Genomic DNA, 25,267 nt, shown 5'->3' with positions numbered 1-25,267 from the left:
TGTGACCTTGACCGGCTCCTGAGATTGGGGTCACGTGACGCTCGGCCCGCCGGCGGCCGGTCCCACGAGAAGATTCAAGTTTGCAGTGCAATTTTGCATAGACGGACATCATTGACATATGATTCTAGACTAGCATTCGATACAGCGTTTAATTTTACACAGAATGACACTAAATTCAAGAGATTATCCGCCATCACTTCATCGCATTTTTTGTGTAACAGAAAGAATGTCCAGCCGACATTGCATGCTATAGCATAGTCTCCGTGGTTATAGCAATGGGAACGTACACTGTGGCCTATGATGTGTGCAGACTTATTGCTTTTGCCAAGAAGCAGAGCAATATTAATTTGAATCTGGAATCGTGTCCGGTACTAAATGTAACGGACCATTCACTGGCACCTACTTATTAGGTATTCGAAACATCAAAATAACATCTCGTCACAGATTTCAATTTCCTTACTCGTTCATAGTTCAGTGTTCACGGCTCATTCTGCATTGCTGGGCCTGATAACAATAAACTTCGAGTTACCTATGTCAAGTTTCATGTTGACACGCACAATGCAATCGACCGATTCTAGATCAAGAAAGGTGTCCGATACCTAAAGTGTTCAATTCTTCACAGTATGGCGCTATTAAAAGGGGAAATCTGCTATCACTTCACGGCGCTAATTGTGGAACAAAGTCATGCTGCATATTTCCCCGATGAGAGCGGGGCGTGGCCGTGAACGCAGAACGACTTGAACCCCATGATTGATTATTTTTTGCCAACAACCAACGGAAGAATATATTGGTTTTAAGATCACATCCGGGAAAATATTTTACGGGCTATTCAATGATAATAATTATTCGGAGAATGAGGATTGAGGATACCTCGTCGCAGATTTCATTTTCCCTACTATCTTTACTTGGAGGTCCATGTAGCATCGCTAGCCAGGCCTACGTTTCTATTCATTTTGTTATCGACATGCACGATAAAATGTCGATTTTTGACAAGCTTTTGATAAAGCGTTCAATTCTGCACAAAATGACACTAAAAATAAGGGATAATCCCACATAGTTTAATCGCACGTTTCGTGGAACAGAAGGGCCGTCATTGCATATTAACGCAATGGGAGCCTATCAGAGCGGCGTGTAGATAAATTGAATCTAGAATCATGTATGATTCTAAATTTGTTGAACTATCTAATGCTATTTATTATTCAAAGAACAAGAACGCTGTTTTGTTGCAGCCTTCAACTTTCTTGTTCATAGTTCGCGGCTCATTCGGCATTGCTGGGCGTGACAACAATAAACTTTGAGTTTCAGTATCAAGTTTTCCTATTGACGTGCAAAATAAAATGTCGATTCTAGACAGCTGGTCGATAAAGCACTAATTTCTACGCAGTATAATGTTATTAAAAAGGAAAAATATGATGGAACTCCTCCGCACTTCTGTGAAACAAAAAGATGTCGCATATTTTCGTGACGGGAGCCTGGCGGGTCCCGCGTGCGAATATATGCCGACTGATGTTTCTTGCCAACAAACATAACAATAATTGGTACGTAGAATCGTGTCCTGGAATAAATTTTGCTAGCTATTCAATGATGCTAATTATTACAAGAATGAGAATGGTATCTGGTCGTGCAGGCTTCATTTTCTTTTTGTCTTTATTTGGAGATTCATGGTGCTTTGTTGACCAGGCTTTGTATTTGCAGGTCTGTCAAGTAATGCTCTATGTGCGTTCGAATTCCGCTAGGTATGATGTAGGGAAAATAAAATCTTCAACGGTATATCATTTTTGTTCTTCGAATAACTAATATCATTTGATAGCCCGTAGAGCATATTCTAGGAAGTGATTCCATATGTAGAACCAGGATACTTTTCCCTTGTTTATTAGCAGCAAACAATCGAACGGCATACATCGTTCGTGGCGGGCCCCACTCCCCTCGCGAAACTATATAACATCCTTTTGTTCCGCAAATAGTGCGGTGAAGTGATAGCCGATTTATCCTTTTCAATAGTGCCATACTGTGTAGAATTGAATGCTTTATTGCACAGCCATCTAGAATCGACATTTCATTTTCCGCATCGATATGAAAACTTGGTACGACTATTGTTGTCAGGCCAGCAATGCCGAATGGGTAACCTGGGAAATATTAACGAATAAGCAAATTGAAATCTGCGACGAGATGTTATTTTAATTCTTCGAATAATTGGTAGCATTGAATAGCCCGTTAAATTTAGTACTAAACATGATTCTAGATTCAATTTACTTTTGCCTTGCTTGTTGGCAAAAGCAATAAATATGCACACATCGCACGCCGCCCTGGACGCACCCATTGCATTAAAATGCAACGTCGGCTCGACACTCCTTCTGTTCCACAAAAAGTGCGATGAAGTGATGGCGGATAATCCCTCGAATTTGGTGTCATTCTGTGTAGAATTGAACGCTGTATCTAATGCTTGTCTAGAATCGACATTTTATCGTGCACGTCCATAAGAAATTGATAGAAGCTGTATGCCAGAATTGAAGAGTGTTGAGCCAGCAGTGCCCAATGGGCCTCTACGTAAAGACAAGTAGGACACATGAAATCTGCGACGAGATATCATGCTCATTCTTCGAATAATCAGTAGGCAATTGAATATTGAATATTGAATATCCTATCATTGAATAGCCCCTAAAATGTGTTCCCAGTTGCGATTCTAGAACCAATGTACTATTCCCTTATTTATTGGTAACAAACAATCAATTAGCATGCATCGTTCCCGGCGACGCCCCGCTCCCATCGCAAAATATGCAACATCCTTTTGTTGCACAAATAGTGCGGAGAAGTGATAGCCGATTTATCCTTTTCGGTAGTGCCATGTTGTGTAGAATTGAGCACTTTATTGAAAAGCCATCTAGAATCGACATTTCATTGAGCGCACTAATATGAAAACTTGGTGCGAACTCGAAGATTATTGTTGCCAGGCCAGCAATGCCAAATAAGCCGGGAAACATTAACGGGAAAGGAAATTGAAATCTGCGACAAGATGTTATTTTAATTCTTCAAATAACTGGTAGCATTGAAAAGCCCGTTAAATTTGGAACCATATGTGCTTCTAGATTGAATTTACTTTTGCCTTGCTTGTTGGCAAAAGCAATAAATCTGCACACATCGCACGCCGCCCTGGACGCACCCATTGCATTAAAATGCAACGTCGGCTCGACACTCCTTCTGTTCCACAAAAAGTGCGATGTAGTGATAGCGGATAATCCCTCGAATTCATAGGCGGCGGAACGGGGAGAGCACCGGGGCACCGTGTCCCCCTTTGATTTTGGCATTTTGACATTAGCGTTATGGGCGTTGCATGGAAAGAATGGAACCAAAAGTCGGCAGTGCCCCCCCCCCCCCGTTAATTGAAGGTGTTCCGCCACTACTGCTCGAATTTGGTGTCATTCTGTGTAGAATTGAACTCTGTATCTAATATTTGTATAAAATCGACATTTTATCGTGCACGTCCATAAAGATTGATAAAAGCTTATGTATGGCCAGCAGTGCTCATGGTCCCCCAAATAAAGACAAGTAGGAAAAATAAAATCTGCGACGAGCTATTATTCTCCTTCCTCGAATAGCCGGTATCATTAAAAAGCCCGTAAAATGTATTCCCGGACACGATTATAGAACCAACGTATTATTCCTTTGTTTATTGGCAACAAACAATCGATACCTAGCCTACATCGTTCGCAACGGGGCCCCACGGCACTCGCCAAACGACATCCTTCTATTTCACAGATAGTGCAGTGAAGTCATAGCAGAGTCATCCTTTTCAGCAGTGCCATAATGTGTAGAATTGATTGCTTTATTAAACAACTATCTAGCATCCACACATTATTTTGCGCATCGATATGAAAACCTGGTGAGAACTCGAAGGTTATGGTTGTTGGGCGAGCAATGCCGAATAGGTAAGCCGGGAAGTATTAACGAGTAGGGAAATTGAAATCTGCGACGAGATGTTATTTTAATTCTTCGAATGATTAGTAACATTGAATAGCCCGTTAAATTTAGTGCCAAACATGATTCTAGATTGAATTTACTATTGCCTTGCTTGTTGGCAAAAGCAATAAATATGCACTAATCGCACGCCGCCCTGAACGCACCCATTGCATTAAAATGCAACTTCGGCTCGACACTCCTTCTGTTCCACAAAAAGTGCGATGAAGTGATGGCGGATAATCCCTCGAATTTGGTGTCATTCTGTGTAGAATTGAACGCTGTATCTAACGCTTGTCTAGAATCGACATTTTATCGTGCACGTCCATAAGAAATTGATAGAAGCTGTATGCCAGAATTGAAGAATGTATAGCCAGCAGTGCCCAATGGGCCTCTAAATAAAGACAAGTAGGACACATGAAATCTGCGACGAGATATCATGCTCATTCTTCGAATAATCAGTATTTTTGAATAGCCCGTAAAATGTGTTCCCAGATGCAATTCTAGAACCAATGTACTATCCCCTTATTTATTGGCACCAAACAATTGGCATGCATATTTCCCGGCGGCGCCCCGCTCCCATCGCAAAATATGCAATATCCTTTTGTTGCACAAATAGTGCGGAGAAGTGATAGCCGATTTATCCTTTTCGGTAGTGCCATGTTGTGTAGAATTGAGCATTTTATTGAGCAGCCATCTAGAATCGACATTTCATTGAGCGCATTAATATGAAAACTTGGTTCGAAATCGAAGATTATTGTTGCCAGGTCAGCAATGCCGAATAAGCCGGGAAACATTAACGAGTAAGGAAATTGAAATCTGCGACAAGATGTTATTTTAATTCTTCAAATAATTGGTAGCATTGAAAAGCCCGTTAAATTTGGAACCATATGTGCTTCTAGATTGAATTTACTTTTGCCTTGCTTGTTGGCAAAAGCAACAAATCTGCACACATCGCACGCCGCCCTGGACGCACCCATTGCATTTAAATGCAACCTCGGCTCGACACTCCTTCTGTTCCACAAAAAGTGCGATGAAGTGATGGCGGATAATCCCTCGAATTTGGTGTCATTCTGTGTAGAATTGAACGCTGTATCTAATGCTTGTCTAGAATCGACATTTTATCGTGCACGTCCATAAGAAATTGATAGAAGCTGTATGCCAGAATTGAAGAGTGTTGAGCCAGCAGTGCCCAATGGGCCTCTACGTAAAGACAAGAAGGACACATGAAATCTGCGATGAGATATCATGCTCATTCTTCGAATAATCAGTATTATTGAATAGCCCGTAAAATGTGTTCCCAGATGCGATTCTAGAACCAATGTAGTATCCCCTTATTTATTGGCACCAAACAATTAATTGGCATGCATATTTCCCGGCGGCGCCCCGCTCCCATCGCAAAATATGCAATATCCTTTGAGAAGTGATAGCCGATTTATCCTTTTCGGTAGTGCCATGTTGTGTAGAATTGAGCATTTTATTGAACAGCCATCTAGAATCGACATTTCATTGAGCGCATCAATATGAAAACTTGGTGCGAACTCGAAGATTATTGTTGCCAGGCCGCAATGCCGAATAGGTAACCTGGGAAATATTAACGAATAAGCAAATTGAAATCTGCGACGAGATGTTATTTTCATTCTTCGATTGATAAGTAGTATTGAATAGCCCGTTAGATTTAGTACCAAACGTGATTCTAGATTGAATTTACTATTGCCTTGCTTTTTGGCAAAAGCAATAAATATCCACACATCGCACGCCGCCCTGGACGCACCCATTGTATTAAAATGCGACGTCGGCTCGACACTTCTTCTGTTTCACAAAAAGTGCGATGAAGTGATGGCGGATACTCCCTCGAATCTGGTGTCATTCTGTGTAGAATTGAACGTTGTATCTAATGCTTGTCTAGAATCGACATTTTATCGTGCACGTCCATGAAAAATTGATAGAAGCTGTATGCCAGAATTGAAGAATGTATAGCCAGCAGTGCCCAATGGGCCCCTAAATAAAGACAAGTAGGACACATGAAATCTGCGACGAGATATCGTGCTCATTCTTCGAATAATCAGTATTATTGAATAGCCCGTAAAATGTGTTCCCAGATGCGATTCTAGAACCAATGTACTATCCCCTTATTTATTGGCACCAAACAATTAATTGGCATGCATATTTCCCGGCGGCGCCCCGCTCCCATCGCAAAATATGCAATATCCTTCTGTTGAACAAATAGTGCGGAGAAGTGATAGCCGATTTATCCTTTTCGGTAGTGCCATGTTGTGTAGAATTGAGCATTTTATTGAACAGCCATCTAGAATCTACGTTTCATTGTGCGCATCAATATGAAAACTTGGTGCGAACTTGAAGATTATTGTTGCCAGGCCAGCAATGCCGAATAGGTAACCTGGGAAATATTAACGAATAAGCAAATTGAAATCTGCGATGAGATGTTAGTTTAATTCTTCGATTGATTAGTAGCATTGAATAGCCCGTTAAATTTAGTACCAAACATGATTCTAGATTGAATTTACTATTGCCTTGCTTATTGGCAAAAGCAATAAATATGCACACATCGCACGCCGCCCTGGACGCACCCATTGTATTAAAATGCGACGTCGGCTCGACACTCCTTCTGTTCCACAAAAAGTGCGATGAAGTGATGGCGGATAATTCCTCGAATCTGGTGTCATTCTATGTAGAATTGAACTTTGTATCTAATGCTTGTCTAGAATCAACATTTTATCGTGCACGCCAATAAAAATTATTAAAAGCTTGGTATGGCCAGCAGTGCTCATGGTTCTCCAAATAAAGACAAGTAGGAAAAATAAAATCTGCGACGAGTTATCATTCTCATTCCTCGAATGGCCGGTATCATTAAAAAGCCCGTAAAATGTATTCCCGGACCGGACACGATTATCGAACCAACGTATTATTCCTTTGTTTATTGGTAACAAACAATCGAGTAGCATACATGGTTCGTGGCGGGGCCCCACTCCTCTCGCGAAACGATGAAACATCCTTCTATTTCACAAATAGTGCTGTGAAGTGATAGCAGAATTGTCCTTTTCAGCAGTGCCATATTGTGTAGAATTGATTGCTTTATCAAACAGCTATCTAGAATCTGCACATAATTTTGCGCATCGATATGAAAACTTGGTGCGAGCCTCGAAGGTATTGGTTGTTGGGCGAGCAATGCCGAATAGGTAAGCCGGGAAATATTAACCCGCGCCCTGCTGGGGGGGGGGGTGTTTGAACACCCCCCTTGTGGTTTTTCGCCAATATCTCAAAAACGGCGGCGCGGAGCGCCGCCGTTTTTGGTATACCTTATCATACATCAATTCTACACATGTTGTGAAAATTTCAGACCAAGGTTATTCAAGGTCAGGTCACCAGGTCACTTGAAGTGACCTCACCTCATAAAAAGTTTCAATGTCTGTCATAGCTACACCGAGTGACCGATCGCTTTGAAACTTTCAGCGATTGATAAGAGTAACAGTATCTATAAAATGTATATCTCGGAATTTTGATATCGGTGACCTAAGGTCAGGTCAATTTTGCGACCTCCCCATTATAAGTCAATGGGAGAAAATTGAAATGCGCCTCTTTTGGACGAACGACATTATAAACACTCCCAAACACTGAATTACAAGTGGTTTAGACACACTGAATATGAAAATGGTGTCCGTGACCCTTGTTTATGCCCTGAGGTCATCTTAGGTCACGAATTGTATCTAACAGTTTTTCGCAAATAACTTTTGATAGAGGCATGCTAGAGCGATGAAAACGCCTTAGATGTGTTCAGCTCGACGATACGGATCGACTGATATGCAACATGACCGTTTCCGGTCAGGTCATGACCTTGACCTGAGGTCAAATTTTCAAGTTGACCTTTCAAGGTCAAGTTATAGTTCATTCGATGCGTCTTGACGAGAGGAACACGATGCCGGTAAAATTAAGCTCGTACAAGGCTTGGATCAAAAGTTATTGCCGAAAGACTGTTTCCGAAAAAATCGGCTATTTTTGCAGTTTTTGCCCCCTGCAGGCAAAACCGTTGACGTTAGGTCAAATCTGAGAGAATTACTCAGAAAGGGCGTTAATAGGGCTATCGAATGCGCTTTTCCGCGGCGCTGTAGCTCTATTGGTTCCCGAGTTATGCGTTGGCTTCTTGGAAATTTTCGATATTCGACCTGGAAATCGGCGAAATTTTGCCTTCAATGACCTCTGGTGACCTGACCTTTGACCTGACCAAAAAATTGACCGAAGTGATTTCGTCATTATTTTTGACGCTCTTTCGAACGCCGCCTTCCGCGTATCGCTACGTGGCCCAGGAGCCGAGTTACAAGGGGGGGTGTTCAAACACCCCCCCCCCCCAGCAGGGCGTGGAAATCCAGGACCCCCAGCCGGGCGCGGGTTAACGAGTAAGGAAATTAAAAGCTGCGACGAGATGTTATTTTAATTCTTCAAATAATTAGCAGCATTGAATAGCCCGTTGAATTTAGAACCCAACATGATTCTAGACTGAATTCACCATTGCCTTGCTTGTTGGCAAAAGCAATAAATATGCACACATCGCACGCCGCCCTGGACGCGCCCATTGCATTAAAATGCAGCGTCGGCTCGACACTCCTTCTGTTCCACAAAAAGTGCGGTGAAGTGATGGCGGATAATCCCTCGAATTTGGTGTCATTCTGTGTAGAATTGAACGTTGTATCGAATGCTTGTCTAGAATCGACATTTTATCGTGTATGCCAATTAAACTTGATAAAAGCTATGTATGGCCAGCAGTGCTCCATGGGCCTCCAAATAAACACAAGTAGGAAAAATAAAATCTGCGACGAGATATCATTCTCATTCCTCAAATAGCCGGTATCATTAAAAAGCCCGTAAAAAGTGTTCCCGGACAATATTCTGGAACCAACGTATTATTCCGTTGTTTATTGGCAACAATCAATTGGCATGCATCGTTCGCGGCGGCGTCCCGCTCCCATCGCAATATACGCAATATCCTCTTGTTCCACTAATAGTGCGGTGAAGTGATAGCAGATTTATCCTTTTCAACAGTGCCATACTGTGTAGAATTGAGCACTTTATTGAAAAGCCATCTAGAATCGACATTTCATTGTACGTATCAACATGAAAACTTGATGCAAACTCGAAGGTTAATGTTGTCAGACGAGCAATGCCGAATAGGTACATACCTAACCTGGGAAATATTAACGAGTAAGCAAATTGAAATCTGCGACGAGATGCTATTTTAATTCTTCGAATAATTAGTAGCATTGAATAGCCCGTTAAATTTAGTACCGTATATCATTCTAGATTCAATTTACTATTGCCTCGCTTGTTGGCAAAAACAATAAATCTGTACATATCGCACGCCGCCCTGCTACGCTCCCATTGCGTTAGCATGCAACGTCGCCTCGACATTCTTTCTGTTCCACAAAAAGTGCGATGAAGTGATGGCAGATAATCTCTTTAATTTAGTGTCATTCTGTGTAGAATTAAACGCTGTATCGAATGCTAATCTAGAATCATATGTCATTGGTGTCCGTCTATGCAAAGTTCCACTGCAAACTTGAATTTTCGCTTCGGAGCGGTCGCCGACGGGCCGAGTGTCACGTGACCCCAATCTCAGGAGCCGGTCAAGGTCACATGACCAGAGATCGGTCAGTAGTTCTCAGATTTACCGCTAGAGTAGCGCCACTTGTATCGATGTCCGCCCTTGGACCGTAACGCCTTTGGTGGTTCAAAGGCCGGTAGAGAAAAAGTGTTCCCACTTTCCCTTCAAAACAAAATATGGCAGTAGCTTCAGTATTGATGTCGGGACAAACTTGCGCTTCCTTGCGACATTTACAACGACTGGATGACGTAAAAATGACGTCACAAAACATTTAAGCCTGCGCTAATCTGTCTTTCACAAAGCATACGTCAAATGTGAAAAGGCTCACGGACACGGACGAGTCACGCCACCGGATCGGGAGAAACGCCGGTTGGCTGAGAAAACCGGTTACCGTCGGGAGTGTCTCTGACGTGGGAGCGAGCCTCCAGCCGGCTTCACGTTCACTTTCAGGCAGTGCCGGCCACCAGAAGCGGTTAAAGAAACAGGTAATGCATGGAACAGCTTTTTTGTGCGCTATGTGATCATGCCCCTGCCAGCTGCCACGTGATTGGCCAGTCACATTTCCACTGCTTCAATCAAATATTAGTAAGATTTAATTTTTCTGCACATTTGCAACATGTAGGTACCCGCCTAATGTCAAAGCGAGGGAAACACTACCAGCAGGTCTATGTTAAGTTAGCTGGATCAGTGTATTTTCATTCAGTTAAAGGGACCCTCCCACCTTCAAAAAAGTTTATGAATTAGCATGAAAGTGATGTCGCTCGGTTCAGAAAGAGCGAAAACGAATATCTACCAAATTTCACCGAAAAATATTCACCGGTTTTCAAGATATTAGACTTTTACTTTTGTTTACTTTTTGGGATCTCCGCTGTTTCTAGCGACTTTATTTTAGAAGTGCGGCGTTTGCGGCAGATGTTGCGCGCAAATATCATATACCACAGCGTGCTACAAAACGTTTTAGTCAAACATTTAAAAATCGTTAGATATTTGCGCTGACGTCACACATTCAGAGGGGTATTCCTAAGCATTAGCCCCTCTGAATCAAAATGCTGCAATTTTGAAATTCAATATTTCCGATTTAAGGCATTTCTCGATGTTGTGAGTGCCGAAACCGGTAATTGTGAGCCAGGGACCCCATTTTGGCTATCTCAACTCAAATCTAATGTTAAGGTGGGAGGGTCCCTTTAATTCAATACCCAAGTATCTAAGTATCTACCTAAATGTGGGAGAGGTGGTCACAGTATTTGATTCCAGGCTGTACTGGGGCATTATGAGATTGTTGCCAGTCATACCTCTTTTCAAGTAGGCTTCCAACAAAAGGTTGTAAAAACTGGGGCAGAGGAAGGGGTATTGGTAAGGCAGATGTAGCACGAGCGGCACATGCTGGAGGAAGATGACCAGATCTGCTGCCGTTGTGAATTTGCAGCATAATGAATTACCAATGTATGTTTTTTTGTGATGTGATGACACTCATTTTATCTCAATTAATTCACATGTAAACTTGTGAAATGCTAGGGGTTGAAGAAAGACAGGCATTATGGATTATCTACCCATATAAAGCTACAGCCACAATTGTTCATGGACCTAGAACTTTGCTTCAATTCTGATAAGCTTGCATCAATTTGTCATAATGAATTGTAAACCAATGCTATTTTACAACTGTAGCTTTATGGTACTTTTTAGGAATTCTGGCTATTTGCTGAATGACATCAAAACAATAAGGGACATGTAGGTGAAGTTACCAAAACATGAGTCATTTGCCACATCTATGACACCAACACTGCAAGATGCTCTATTTTCAACAAACAATGTTTTCCAGAAATGTATCAGAAAGCAGTTACCATGCAGGTGCATGCCCTTCTATTATTCTTCCATCTACAACACCATGAGCAGCAGCACAGTGGGCTTTGATAGGATATCTCATAAATATAGCCCTGACCGTACCAATTTTAAGTTTTTGAAGCAACATGAATTAAAAAAAAAAATAGGTGTGGGTTTGCATCATACTGGGAATACCACTAGAATCTTATAATTTACTTTTCAGAATCAAATATACGCCAATTACACAGCCTGCCGATGCCAGTTTGGTGAATAGTAAAATAGTATGTGCATTAGTGATCAGTGACCACACGTATGGTTAACATCAGACCACAGGTATGGTTAACATCAATCAACTGGAACTTTTGTTGTTTAAATTTTGTGAAGGATCGTTTACATCATCCCTACATGCTGCGTGCTTATATTGCAGCCACTCTAATTCGGACCACTGTCTGCAGCGAGCGTCTCGCGTGGCTGGTTTTTGTTCTCCCTGCCCCCTCCGGCGTGGCGCGGAGGGAGCCGCTGTGACAGACGGCACGGGACGGAGTCCACCCGGTCCACCCACCCCGCGAGGCCGTGCGTCCGCACCCGATACAGACGAGTATAAGCCTCCCCGCCGACGGCCCCGGCCCAGTGAAGTGCGCCGGTCGTCAGCGCGAGGTGAGCGTGGCCTCAGCCGACCCACCGCCGCCCCATACTGTTGTGTGTGCGACAGACTGCCGCACCGGAGGTAAAGTATAGGTGACTGGTGTTTGGCACCTGCGTGCGCCAGCACAGAAAACGGGGACCATCGCACACACCGTCCAATCTGTTACGAATCTGCCCTGAAAATATTTGGTGATAACTTCACAACCTGTTGAAATTCTTTGGTAAGATTTACGATGCAAATCTTATGACAGAAATGCGGATTATAAGCTAAGCAAAAACAATTTTAATTCGTAAATTCAATTTGGGTTGCGACTGCCGGGTCAAACAGTCAAATGATGGGCGCAGTAGTATTGTCTATCGACACATTGCCAAAGATTGACCGAGCCATATCACCTGACACGCAACTGTCCGGTTTGACGGAATTCATAGCCCAGCGGCGCAGTTAACATTCCACCGCTACATACACCGCTGTACTTTGCTGAAGCCGGGCACGCCCCAAATCAATAGCCGAGAGTCAGCCGCGCGCCGAGGCGTTCGACCAGGCCAGGCGGGGCCACAAATCTGTTTGTCTACCAAAAGGGCAACAGGGCTGTCGATAATCGGTCTATCGCAATCAGTGCTACTCGTTCTTTTTCAACTAGGGCGGATGGGGCATAACGTTGATCATGGCGAGGATGGGAAAGGGACTGCGTTACTTGTCCGTGGGCCATACGTTTTCCGCTCCTCGCGCGCTGGTGTCGTCGCTCGTTGGTGGCCGGTAGCAGGCTCACTGTAGCGGGCCGGTAGGAAAAATGGAGGCCGTGAATGGTGTCAGAAACCGGTTCTGGACATGGGAGCACCCAGTGGTAGTCGGTTCATGCCGCTATAATCGGCCTCCTTATACCTAGGGCGCCTTATACAGAGTCTGGTAAGGGTATAAGCCTTCGTATTATCCTCACTTCCAGAGGCATAAACTACGAAGTGAGACCATGAAGGAGACCAAGATTACAAAGTAACTTTATTATTTTTATAAGCGAGCGCAAGTCGCAGCATTAGTGCGCTTTCTTTTTTGCATTTAAATCAAAATCACATTATGCAACTTCACATCGCTTAGGGGGCATCATCATCACGCCATCGAACCTTTGGAGTTTGTACCTGGGTCGACAGTGGCGAGACGACCGCTTTTTACTCTCTTTTTTTGCGCCCCCACTTCACTCCTGGCGTATGGACGCGGCGTGGCGGGTCGTAAATGGCCATTGTTATCGGTGCGTGAGATTCCATTAGCACGTGACGGGACTGTCGCCGACCGGATGGATACGCTGCTCTTTCCCCGACAACACACAACACTCGATATTGCCCTCCGAGGGTGTGTGGATTAGTCTGGGTGGTAATGAAATTGAAGATCAAACTTATGCCATTTCTGCTATCGCAATACATTTCGATTTCGTATAATTAAAAAGTACATTGTTTCTAACTATTACGACTTACACAAAACATATCCTAAAGCGTTAGTGCAAATGGAAGGAAGCAATGACTTCCAGCTCGACGGAGTCATCCCTAAGCCCGTACTACTCACTATTCGCCCGAGAGCGATACCAGCGGGACATTGTGTGCTATTGATAGCGATCCGTTTCGGGCCCGGCGGACGCCAAGTCTCCGCGGGAGGCGCCTCTTCAGGCTGACAGGGGCGTGCCGTCACCGCCAGTCGAGAGGTGTCAAGTGGCGCGCCCGCGGACGTGCCATCTATAGACGGCATGTTGCACCGATTACCGTCATTGAGAGTTGAGACCGACATTATCGCGGGTTTCAAGGCTATAGATAGATACTCAAGTGCGCTACATATGCTAAGCTATAAGGAGACTACACATCGTCTTAAACCCTGATAACCCTGTGAAAGGCGGCTGGAAAATGTCTGCTATAAAGCGTGCTCTGCGGAATCGCGAACAACGCAGAGGTTGTTTGGTCAGCGAGCTGAAGGTCGCTGCGTATTTATGGTGTTAATTGCGCAGTCGTTTTGCGGCCGATGTGACCGATGAGTTAAACAGACAGCATTGTGTATGCAAAGTTGGACACATGTGTACCCAGGACCCGGTACACAGTAACCCGTGAGGCACAGACTGTGCAGAGATTCAGAGGGTAGAGTGTATGTGACAAGGGTTGATGTGGAGTTCGAAAGCCGTGCATCGCAGCACTGAGCGCACATTGTTTGATACCGACTCCATAATGTCATGCCAAACAGTTGTCTGAGTGTAGTGAAAACTGTCACCCCAGCCGGCTCGGATTGCCGAGTCGACATTTCTGTGATAGCCGGCAGTCGGCACTCATCCTTATCGTTCAGACAGGTCCAAATATTTGTATGACATCGCACGTCCAAATGTTTGCGTCTCGGTGAATTCCAACGTACTCGACTGACTCGACCCTTTCTATCTGCGCAGATAGGAACCGCTCTCCCCTCCGCGGCCGCCTGCCAACAGACAACAAAACTCGAAGTCGCATTTCCGACCACCAGATGGCAGACTACCTGGAGGTGGGCGGCGCCGTGGCGCTGACGGCGGCCGCCGGCGCCGCCGCCGCCTACTACCTGCTCTCGGAACCGGCGCCGGTGCAGCCGCCGGTGCCACTGGACGACCAGAGCGCGGCGGCCTCATCCGGCTCTGAGCAGGCGCGCACCTCGCGCCAGCCGCTGGACAAGTACCGCGACGGCGGCGAGTTCGTCCGCTTCCTGGACCCGGCCTGCCGCACGCTGCACGAGGTACCGCGCCGCGGCCTCAAGCTCTCCGGCGACGGCAACTGCCTCGGCTGGCGCGCCGACGCCGCCGCGCCCTACCAGTGGCTCAGCTACGGCGACTTTGTGCGGCGCGCGCGCGACTTTGGCAGCGGACTGGTGGGCGGCGGCCTGTCCCCGGGCCAGTCGACCCTGGTGGGCATCTACGCCCAGAACCGGCCAGAGTGGGTGATCGCCGAGTACGGCTGCTACGCGTACAGCATCATCACCGTGGCGCTGTACGACACGCTCGGCCCCGAGGCGTGCTCCTACATCGTGGCGCACGGCAACATCTCCACCGTGGTGGTGGACTCGGACGCGCGCGCGCTCAGTCTGCTGGAGCAGCGGCCCGAGGCGCTGCAGCACATCATCCACATGGGCGAGCTGAGCCCGGAGACGGCGCGCCGTGTGCGCGAGGCCGGGCTGCGCGTCAGCAGTTTCGCCGAGGTGGAGTCGCGCGGCGCGCTGATGGCGGTCAAGGAGATCCCGCCGCGGCCGCAGGACGTGGCCACCATCAGCTACACGTCCGGCACCACCGGAGACCCCAAGGGCGTGATGCTGACCCACGAGAACGTGGTGGCCAACGTGTCTGCCGTGCTGCTACACCTGGACACCCAGACGCTACGCAGCGACGACGTGATGCTCAGCTTCCTGCCGCTGTCGCACACGTTCGAGCGCGTCTGCCAGGTGGGCATGTATATGGTGGGCGGCGCCATCGGCTTCTACCGGGGCGACATCCGCGGCCTCATGGACGACCTGAAGGCGCTGCGGCCCACCTGCATCCCGGCCGTGCCGCGTATCTTCAACCGGATCCACGACAAGACGCTGGCCACGGCCGGCCAGAGCCGCGTCAAGTCGGCGCTGCTGCGCTGCGCGCTGGCCGCCAAGGAGCGGCAGCTGGCGCGCGGCGTCGTCTCGTCCGACACCGTCTGGGACAAGTACATCCTGGCGCCGGTGCGCGCCGGGTTCGGCGGCCGGCTGCGCGTGGTGGTGGTGGGCTCCGCGCCCATGGCGCCGGCCGTGCTCACTTTCATGCGCGCCGCGCTCGGCTGTCTGATCGTGGAGGGCTACGGGCAGACCGAGTGCGTGTGTCCGTGCACGCTGACGATGCCGGGCGACCACACGGTCGGCCACGTCGGGCCGCCGCTCTCCTCGTGCGCCATCAAGCTGGCCGACGTGCCTGACATGGGCTACTCGGCGGCCGATGGGCGCGGCGAGGTGTGCGTGCGCGGCGCGCAGGTCTTCAAGGGCTACTACCGGGCGCCCGAGCTGACGGACGAGGCGCTGGATGAGGACGGCTGGCTGCACACGGGAGACATCGGCCAGTGGCTGCCCAACGGCACCCTCCGCATCATCGACCGCAAAAAGAACATCTTTAAACTGTCACAGGGCGAGTACGTGGCCCCCGAGCGGCTAGAGAACATCTTCATGCGCTCGCCGCTGGTGGGCCAGATATTCGTGGACGGTGACAGCCTCAAGTCGTGTCTGGTGGCCGTGGTAGTGCCGGACTCGGACTCTGTGAAAGCGTGGCGGCGCCGCGAGGGCGTGCCCGACGTGCCGCTGGCGCAGCTGTGCGCCGAGCCGCCGCTCAAGGCGGCCGTGATGGCCGAGCTGGGCCGGCTCGCCGCGCAGACCGGCCTCAAGGGCTTCGAGAAGATCAAGGACGTGTACCTGTCGCCGGAGCCGCTCAGTACCGAGAACGGCCTGCTGACGCCCACGCTGAAGGCCAAGCGGCCGCAGATCCGGCGCCACTTCCAGGCGCAGATCGCCGACATGTACTCGCGGCTGGAGTGAGCGGCCGACTCCGTCCGACCGAGCGCCAACTGCACCAGCAGTGCAGGTTCCGCCTCGCCCGGCGCAGCGCCGCACGACTCGTCTTTACTTGGGTCGCGGGTCCCTCGAATTGCATCTCTAGTCACATAGACGCGGTTCTGCGGGTACTTCATGCTCAGCGGCATGGCTGCAAGCGCTATCGGTAGCATATTTATTCGGTGGCTGCGATTTTTACGTCTTGAATTTTGTTCAGATTTGCATCTCAGCTTAGAACAAACGACCCTTGGGGTCACAAATGGGCATAATGGACTCCAGGAATGGTATATTCCATATTTGTTTTTAAGCATGGATACGTTGGTTCGCCGAGCGCCGAGCAGAACTCCTTCGATAAGTACTTAATTGTTCTCGGGTTGTTCCCGGCCTGCCTCGCTAGTCGTCATGTGATGCACCAAATACTGTAGCGCGGTTAGGGTAATAAAGGTCTTCATACTGATCGCCTTCTGTGTTTGGTCGCCTGCTGGTGCTATCTGATCTGATGGTACCTGACGATTTGTGACTTGGAAAGGCTGCGCTTGCTCCTCCCGTCTTCCGCACACGGTCTTGGCGAGGGGCACTCGGCGTCAACGCAAAAAAAAAAAACTTAGCTTATTCGACACCGGGCTACCTGAGCCATCGAGTCTGTGCACGAGCCAGATATTACTCATTCGAGAAGCACAGCTGGTGTAGGAGTCTGTTCCGACTCACCCTATGAGCACAATTTGAGGACTCACGCAATGAGCAGTTAACGCGGGAGTCCGCACTAACACACCCGAGAGGCACAGTTGGTGCACGGTTCGGCCCTGACTCACCCGATAAGCCCAGTTTGTGTCAGACTAACCCGACAGGCACAGTTTGTGCAGGTGTCAGTCCCGACACCCAAAAGGCACAGTTTGTGCAGGTGTCCGCCCTGACTCACCCGAGAGGCACAGTTTGTGCAGGAGTCGGACCTGGGCCAGCAGCGGGTCAGAGTCGCCCGGCGGTCGTCCTCCCTCCACAAACACGAACGGCTGGTTGCCGGGGAGCGCAAACAGCGACTGAACACTGCCGGAGGAACGAAACGGTCAGGGTGGCGGCGACAAATAGCGATTGAATTCTGCTGGATGGGCGGGAAAGAGAGAGAGAGAGAGAGGGTGGTCAAGGGCGCCCGGCGGCTGTCTCTGGGCAGCGTGAGAACGGACGATATATAACAGTAACAGTGCCACATACACAACAGCATGGCGGGAGCGATCAGTTTAGCAGGCAGTTTAGGAAGTGACTCCTCCATTTTCCAACATGGTATTCCTAAAGCAGATGCCAGTCCTTGCAAAGGGTTACTATTAAGAGGCCAAGCACCTGCTCACATTTTGTCTGTAGAGTCCCGCTGCCAGTCACCCTCCCATCCCTTCCCCAGCAGGCTCTCACCTGGCGTTGGTGATGAGTCGCACCTTCCTGAGCAGCCGGTAGATCTGGTCCTCGAGGCTGTGCTGCAGCTGCTCGGTGGCCGGCCGGCCGGAGCGCGGACGGTGCCGCGCCACCGCCGGCGGCACGCTGCCAAAGTGGAACAGCACGCGCGGCGGGCAGGGCCGGCCGTGGTTCACCCAGCCCGACGGCAGGCCGGCCACCGAGCGCAGCGTGTCGCTCACCGGACGCAGCAGGCGCTGACTGAATGGTGGGCAGACCGGGTGTCAGGGGGGTTCGGACGGAGCTATGAAATAAATGGCTCAGTCTTTGGCGCGAACAACATCACCCATACTGATGGGTAACATCGGTATTGGCTAAAATCAAACTAGTTATGTGCGGTTGGTTCAATACACCACGGCCCCGAAATGTTTCTGTCCTCTCCCATATCCACCACATTTTATCTCACAAACACGTATGGCCCCAGTCGTAACACCGCCCCTTTCCCGCCACCGCCACCCAGCGGGGCACCCCCACCGGCAGATACGGCTCGGCGGTCATTGTCAGCCTCCCGAACACTCACCGGCACGCGTCTATGGCCAGGAATAGAGGGATGTAGCTGAGGTCGAACACGTGATTGGGGTGGTGGAGCACCACCAGGTGGGAGACGGAGAACAGCAGCAGAAGGGCCCGGGCCGCCGAGTAGCGCAGCTCCGACCACACCGTCAGTAGGCCCTGTTAGAGAGAGAGAGCAAACCGTCAGCGGATCATACAGGACACTGACCGGCCCACGTCAGCACTGCAGCCCCTGTCAGACAGACCATACCATCAACATCCTAGTCAACAGAGCACGCCGTCAGCAAACCCTATTTAACAGACCACACTGTCAGGCGTCAGCAGACCCTGTGAAATAGACCATAAAATCAGCAGACCCTGTCAGACCAGAGACCACACCATCAGTGAACACTATCCAACAGACCATGCCATCAGCACGAGCATACCTGACCGGACAGGCCACGTCTCATAAGTGAGAGAATCACATCGTAACTACATACCTTTTTCCATGTTGCAAATCATGACACTGACAATCATTAGAATGCATACTTTTGGGGCAGTGCATGGAAACAATGTAAAAAATGGTGGAGTAAAAACTGATACCACTCAATAACCTCTAAGAGGCGCTGTGGAGGCATAGATCCACTTATTTAACCAGCGATGCACCGCCGCTCCCTGTCCCGGCAGCACAGCGAGGGGCAGTCGGGGAGTCGGGGACCACTGGGCGGCGCGGCTGACTCACGCTCTCGTCGATGGTCTCCCTCATGTCCCGGCAGAGTCGGCAGAGCGCGGCCGTGTCCAGCGAGGAGCGCAGGTGCAGGTACACCACGTTCTCGGCGGCGCAGTAGAACCCCTCGACACGCGTCTGGCGGACACCGGCGTGGTCAGTGAGGGCCGGAAACGACGGCGCATACGGCACGAGATCCACTGCGTCTAGGAAACTAAAAGGTGTGGTCAATGTACACAGGAAACATAGAGGCGCAAGGCATACTTGTAAAAGCTGTTGGCTTTCTGTCTGGGCTGGAGCTCTGAGCTATCTAGGCATTGTCTACTTCATCAAACTGTTTTAGCATAAACTGAATAGATTTAACCCTATTCCTGGCGGGCTCCGCCGGGACAAGAAACTGGCGGGGGGGGAGGGGCCGATTCGGCCCCCCCCCTTCAAATCTCAAAAACTACACATCGCAGCGACAAACGGCAAAAGGCGTTTGATAGGTCGTTTAAAGATCTACAACTTTTACATAAAACATTTTCAGGTCAGGTCAATATTTAGGTCACCAGAGGTCATCAACGATAAAATGTTTTGGAATTAGTTACCTATATAACTTTTAAACTAAGAAACATAGAGACATAAAACCAATACATTTTTTATTGCTCTCGCCGAGGCGATGCGAAATAAGTATGTGATGACCTTCACAGGTCAATTTGAAATTTGACCTGAGGTCAAGGTCAGGTGACAGGTCCTTCATCAATGAGGTTGTGGGGTATGGTCATGCTGCATACCAAACGACGCGCCTTGACCAGGCGAGCAGTTTGGTATCACTTACAAGTCTTAAGCACCATCATGTCGTGATTTAATGACAGAAAAACGATTTATGATGTCACATGACCTCAGATGACCTTTGCCGGTGCCCCTGTCAATTAGCGGCACCAGGATCATCACCGATGAGATAATCTTCCATAATACTGAAAGAATTGGGTGGTTTTGACTTGTTTACACGAAGCAGGAGGCGTTTCAATATTTTCCCATAGGCTTGCAATGTAAAGGTCACGAGTCTGGCCTGACCTCAGGTCACAGATATGAAAATTCTGAGATATACAAATTGCACATACTGGTACCCTAACTAAAGCCTGAAAGGAAGAAATTGATCGGTCAAAAACTCTAGCTCTGGCGTGATTGCAAACTTTTCTGAGGTAGGGTCACCAAACCGCCTCTGGTGACCTGACCTGACCTGACCCAGCAACTTTTTTTTTGTCAAAATGTGCGCAATGAATGTTTAGAAAAAGTCACCGAGTATGAGCTTTCACTCTTGCGGCGTTTGGCAATGGCACAAGAAAAACCTAAAGGGGGGGCCTTGAATAGGGTTAAGATAAAATTTGATGAAATCTGATGATAATGTCTTTTCCAGGACCAGGTCAGACTGTTAACATCAGCTAATGCTTCACTAAGACAAGCTGTTTGTATTACCTGCTGTTCACCTAGGTCTTGGTCAGGCTGAGGGCCAAAGCTGGAGTGACTAAGAAGGTCTCGGAAGGCATGGCCCTTGCCACTACCAGCGAGGTCTGCACTCTTCCCAATTGATGCCACCACCACTGCCTTTTCTGTTGGCCACCTGTAGCACAAAGGCAGCCTCAATCAGTAGACAGCAGCTAGTCAATGGATATGACCAGTCAATGCAACATAGTGCTAACTGAGCAGTTTATTGCAGCTAGACCCATAGGTACCAGACAGCTTAGTTCACAAACAGTCATCGCATACCAGGCATGATTAAAGACATGGAGCTAGAGAAGTCAACTACTTATTTCTCATAGCATTTAAAGAACTGCTAGTTCTCTTTTGTCCTGAGTTAAAGCAGCATTTATGGACCATTGAAATGTTGGATGAATGATGCAAATATTCAATGCAAATATGGTACACCTGCAAACTAGGTTATATGTGCCTTACCTCTCATTTTCTCCACCAGGAAATAAGAAATGAAAGCTCTTTGATTTCATTGTTGGTCTTCAATGAAGCATCAAAGATGCCTGTAGATCAGATGGTAATCAATTGATTGTTAACAATTGACATTTGCATGGCAGTTCAGTCTTGAAGTAATGGTTGATGATAATAGGTAGGTAGGCAGGTATCTAAACAACAGAATCAAAATGTCATTTTATACATTAGGTAGGTATGAAACCTTGGCTTGCAAATGCTTCGAGTACCTTCTGGTTTTCAGAGGAGAAGCATTCAGCCATTGTGAAAGTCATTCAGTTGCAGTAACAAAAATCGTCAGGATTCTTTATAGGTACCTACGTAGTACCTACTAACATTAAGAAACAAATTCAAGAAGCATGCATTGCATACCAAACGCCTTCAATGAAAACAAACGAAACAAACGAAACAAACATAAACAAATTCGCGTTAAAATTGAAACAGCTGCGCAAGGTAAACTACCTCAGAATGTTTCCATATCGGCCAAGGTCTGGTGAATGCTTCCAAATGACAAGTAAAGAAATTCCTCCCCGGACAGAATCGAACCCAAAAGGTTCGTATTGTTTGGCCACGTTTGGTGCTGCTTATCTTTACGCCAGTGAAAATGAAAGATCAAGTAGCAGTGACTTTCTTCGCAATACCTGACCCTAGCCTGTTTCGGCAGAGGCCACCTAGCCACCGGCTAACGGGCCACTCCTGTTCCTACCGCACGAGAGCATGTCCCTTAGCCGGCTAGGAGCATTCAGCATAGGCGGCGGAACGGGGGGATGGGGCACCGCCGGGCACCGTGCCCCCCCCCCCTCCTTGATTTTCCATTTCAACATTAGCCCATGGACGTTGCATGGAAAGAAAGGGATCAAAAGTCGGCAGTGCCCCCCCCCCCCCCTTTAATTCAAGGTGTTCCGCCGCTACTCATGCCTAGGAGCTTCCATTCCCTAATCATGTCAGAACGTACTCAACGTTAGCTCGGAATGGAGGCTAGAGGCCAGAGGGATGAGGATTGGCCATGGAGAAGCTTTTGTCCGTCCTGACGATGAATAAGAATTCAGAAACATCAAAGGACTGGGGAGCAGCTCCCCGACCCCTCCCCTTCTTCTCGCATTTTCGACATTTAGGTATATACAATTAGGTACCGTTTACCCCGCGGCCTCAACCGCTCCCCATGTCGGAAATGAAGTCAATCGAACATCTCATACCGATAAAGGTTTTGAATTTACCTGCTGATGGTGCAGGGCAGAGACGGGCTGCAGGCTGACGCAGCTGGCCAGGCCACTGCCAGGCAGTTGGACTTTGGGCTGGCTCAGCAGGACACTATGGGCCTGTCTTCGCCACCTGGCGGCCAAGCCGAGAACTGTCACAGGTCGGTCGGCCTCACCGCCATCTAGGCAGTCAAGCACAGGATCTCGTCTTTGTCACTAGGTGGCGGTAGCGTACATACCAAATTTACTGGATTATGGTTCTCGAGCCCTGCGGCCATTACTTACGTTGCTTTTGCCTGTGAGAAAGTGAAGTAAATAACGCGACGTGCAGATCGCTTGAAGAAAGGCTTAAGCATTCAAAGAGTGCAATTTATTTCAAAAGAATCCGTTGTTACGTGGGAGACAAATATTTTTGGCCAGAACCGTATATAATACGGTTTACAAACGTGCGGGATTTCACCGGCGCGCTCCGAAGCGGTACTTTCGGGCTTACGGGGCCACGTGCCCCTCCTCAGCCTGGGGAAAGTCCCCGCACACGGGGCCGAGAGGGCCGCGGGTTCAGCCCGGTGAGCCGGCGGCAATTACTGCTCCGGCGGTGAGCTGCTGGTAGTTGTGTGGTCAAAGTTCTGTACGAAACAGAATGGGGCTTACTCTCGGAGCGTGCCACTCGTTTTGTGTCCGATCCCGTTCACATGATTAGCCTTCGTGTTTTCCGACAACATCGAAGCGCTTATCCTTCAATTCGCCGATTAGCCCGCGCCCCGTAGGGCCTTCACCGGACCCTGCCACCCGTAGAAGGGCGGGGGTTCCCCCCCCCCCCAGATCTCGGAAACCTGCCGAACGGTTTTCACAATTCAAACGGCGACGGCGTTTGATAGCCCCTGCCCCACCGAGGAACTTTCTTGTGACCAAACTTCTGTGACAATGTAGTTGGAGCCGATAACGTCACAGGGTCCAAGGTCGCATTTCTGACTGTTTACACGGGCCTTCTAAAAAAAAAAAAAATGATCAACTTCCCAGTAAACATGCCGACGTCGGCCCGATGTCGGCCGACGTCGGGGTGACGTCGGCAACTCGGCATCGGCATGCCGACGTCGGCCCGACGTCGGTCCAACCTCGGCACGACGTCGGCTGGATGTCGGATATGCCCGCATGTTCCGACGTCCAGCCGAGGCCCTGCCGACGTCGGGCCGACGTCGGACCGAGATCAATTGCTGAGGTCCAGCCGACGTCGGGCCGACGTCGGGGCGACGTCGGACCGACATCGGCCGCTGTTTTGACCGTTAAAATAATATAAAATACATGTTTCGTGCTTCATAAAGAGCTTCTGTATTCAAAATATCCTCAGGAAACTCAAATCTTCCTCCACGCCGCAACCCCCTGATCCGGACTGGACGGGAAACTTTATCCCATTTGGGATTGCCCGTAAGCCGAGCTCGCCCGTAGCCGGGAGCGGTGAGTGCTTGGGGGCTGCTCGGCCTATCCTTTGGTCAGGCTCAGCCCCGGCAACTCACCAGGGCCGGGCCCAGTTCATATAGAAAGGCCAGTCGGCTAGTGTCACTTTGCCAAAGTGCCACTTATCAAAGGGACACTTTGGGAAACGTTGGTGCAGGTGTGTAAGAGTGGCTATATGAATCCATTGTGGGGTCGCCCTTTCCAGTAAGTGTCACGTAACAGCAATGGGACCAGGGACTCTATGAAATGGACCCAGGGTGCTCGCCAAGAAGACCAATGTCTCCATCCTATGATCCTTCCGGCTCTGAAATGGTCTTGTCAGACCGAAAGGGCATAACCCAACAAAACAAACCAAATTCGTTAGCTGGCTGCGCGGTGTAGTGGTTAGCGCACTAACCTCGCGTTCGAATGACATGGGGTTCGAATCCCGTCGCCGGCTGATGCTTTTGGCGTGTTGTCCCAGTAAACATGCCGACGTCGGCGACTGGGGGCTCGAATCCCGCCGCCGGTTGATACTTTTGGCGCGTTGTCCCAATAAACATGCCGACGTCGGCCCCGTCGGTCCAACGACAAACGATCTCGTCAACCTCGGCAAACGATCTCGGCCCGACGTCGGCTCGACGTCGGCTGGACTTCGGCTGGACGTCGGAACATGCGGGCATATCCGACGTTCAGCCGATGTCGGGCCGAGGTTGGACCGACGTTTGGCCGACGTCGGGCCGAGCCTCGGCCCGACGTCGGGCCGACGTCGTCATGTTTACTGGGTTATAACATCGAGTAAACAGCATGTTATCGAAAATCATCGACAGAGAAATATTTCCCCAATGCAAATTTTGTTGAATGAGACCACCGATAGACCAGATCAGGTCACAGAGGTCATGTCACTAGGGGTCACGATACTGTCCCAACTACCCCTACAGTACTTACTAGTTAGGGTTGTGTGATACCTAAAGGTTATGGTCAGTTTTACATTTCAAATTTAATTATGTGTAGGTAGGTATTAGGCGACTCTTGGGACCAGTTTAGGTTACGTTCTGATGAAGGTCAGGTCAAGGTCACTGGTCAGGTCACAAAAACTCAAATCTCAAAATTAATATTTTGCATAAAAAGGGTATCGATTCGATGCAGCTCGTCACGGGGAATCCAATGGTACACTTAGTTTTGCAGTGGTCTAGAACGTCTAAAAATGGAGTTAAAAATTTTGTGACAGTAATTTTGAGTAGTTTTCTCCGCCATAGCTTGCCAAAAAGAAGCAATCGATCCGAAGTTGAGCATATTGATGGTTAACTTGGATTGGGTTATACTCGTATGACATGCATTGTTTTTTTTTTCTCTCGAAAACTTACATATGATACTTTTACGCTATGATGTCCAAAGCATAGGCGTCGGAAAGGGGA

The 25,267-nt window shown here is 48.6% G+C and overlaps 2 protein-coding genes across 8 annotated transcripts in view; one reads left to right on the top strand and one right to left on the bottom strand.

Annotated features, from left to right (window-relative positions):
* The window catches only part of LOC122386123 (protein SMG8-like), a 37,965-nt gene extending 15,441 nt beyond the window's left edge, over nt 1-22,524 (bottom strand). Inside the window, exons 1-7 of one of the 5 annotated variants that reach the window (XM_043375000.1) lie at nt 22,434-22,524; nt 21,190-21,269; nt 20,713-20,857; nt 19,267-19,389; nt 18,553-18,704; nt 17,994-18,233; nt 17,509-17,633 (exon numbers count right to left, since the gene is read on the bottom strand). In XM_043375000.1, the coding sequence (XP_043230935.1) occupies nt 17,509-17,633; nt 17,994-18,233; nt 18,553-18,704; nt 19,267-19,389; nt 20,713-20,857; nt 21,190-21,239 (835 nt within the window). In that variant the 5' untranslated portion in view covers nt 21,240-21,269; nt 22,434-22,524. Of the gene's footprint in view, nt 1-17,508; nt 17,634-17,993; nt 18,234-18,552; nt 18,705-19,266; nt 19,390-20,712; nt 20,858-21,189; nt 21,270-21,446; nt 21,622-22,433 lie in introns of those variants that run through there. The other 4 variants (XM_043375003.1, XM_043375002.1, XM_043375001.1 and 1 more) reach the window with 4 other exon arrangements.
* Nucleotides 9,863-17,048, top strand: LOC122386124 (long-chain-fatty-acid--CoA ligase 5-like). 3 transcript variants are annotated; one of them, XM_043375006.1, is made up of 2 exons: nt 9,863-10,056; nt 14,452-17,048. In XM_043375006.1, the coding sequence occupies exon 2, from the start codon at nt 14,526-14,528 to the stop codon at nt 16,572-16,574; it is 2,049 nt and encodes a 682-aa protein (XP_043230941.1). In that variant the 5' UTR covers nt 9,863-10,056; nt 14,452-14,525; the 3' UTR covers nt 16,575-17,048. The 3 variants fall into 3 exon arrangements, with proteins under 3 accessions (XP_043230941.1, XP_043230942.1, XP_043230943.1); XM_043375007.1 differs by lacking the exon at nt 9,863-10,056 and adding an exon at nt 11,925-12,049; XM_043375008.1 differs by lacking the exon at nt 9,863-10,056 and adding an exon at nt 11,989-12,119.
* Nucleotides 22,525-25,267: the final 2,743 nt, after the last annotated feature.

The sequence above is a fragment of the Amphibalanus amphitrite genome, unplaced genomic scaffold, assembly GCF_019059575.1.
Source record: "Amphibalanus amphitrite isolate SeventyFive unplaced genomic scaffold, NRLGWU_Aamphi_draft 000241F_arrow, whole genome shotgun sequence".
NCBI classification, from domain to species: Eukaryota; Metazoa; Arthropoda; class Thecostraca; order Balanomorpha; family Balanidae; genus Amphibalanus; species Amphibalanus amphitrite.
The sequence above is the reverse complement of the archived record's forward strand: the minus strand, read 5'-3'. Positions and strand labels throughout refer to the sequence as shown.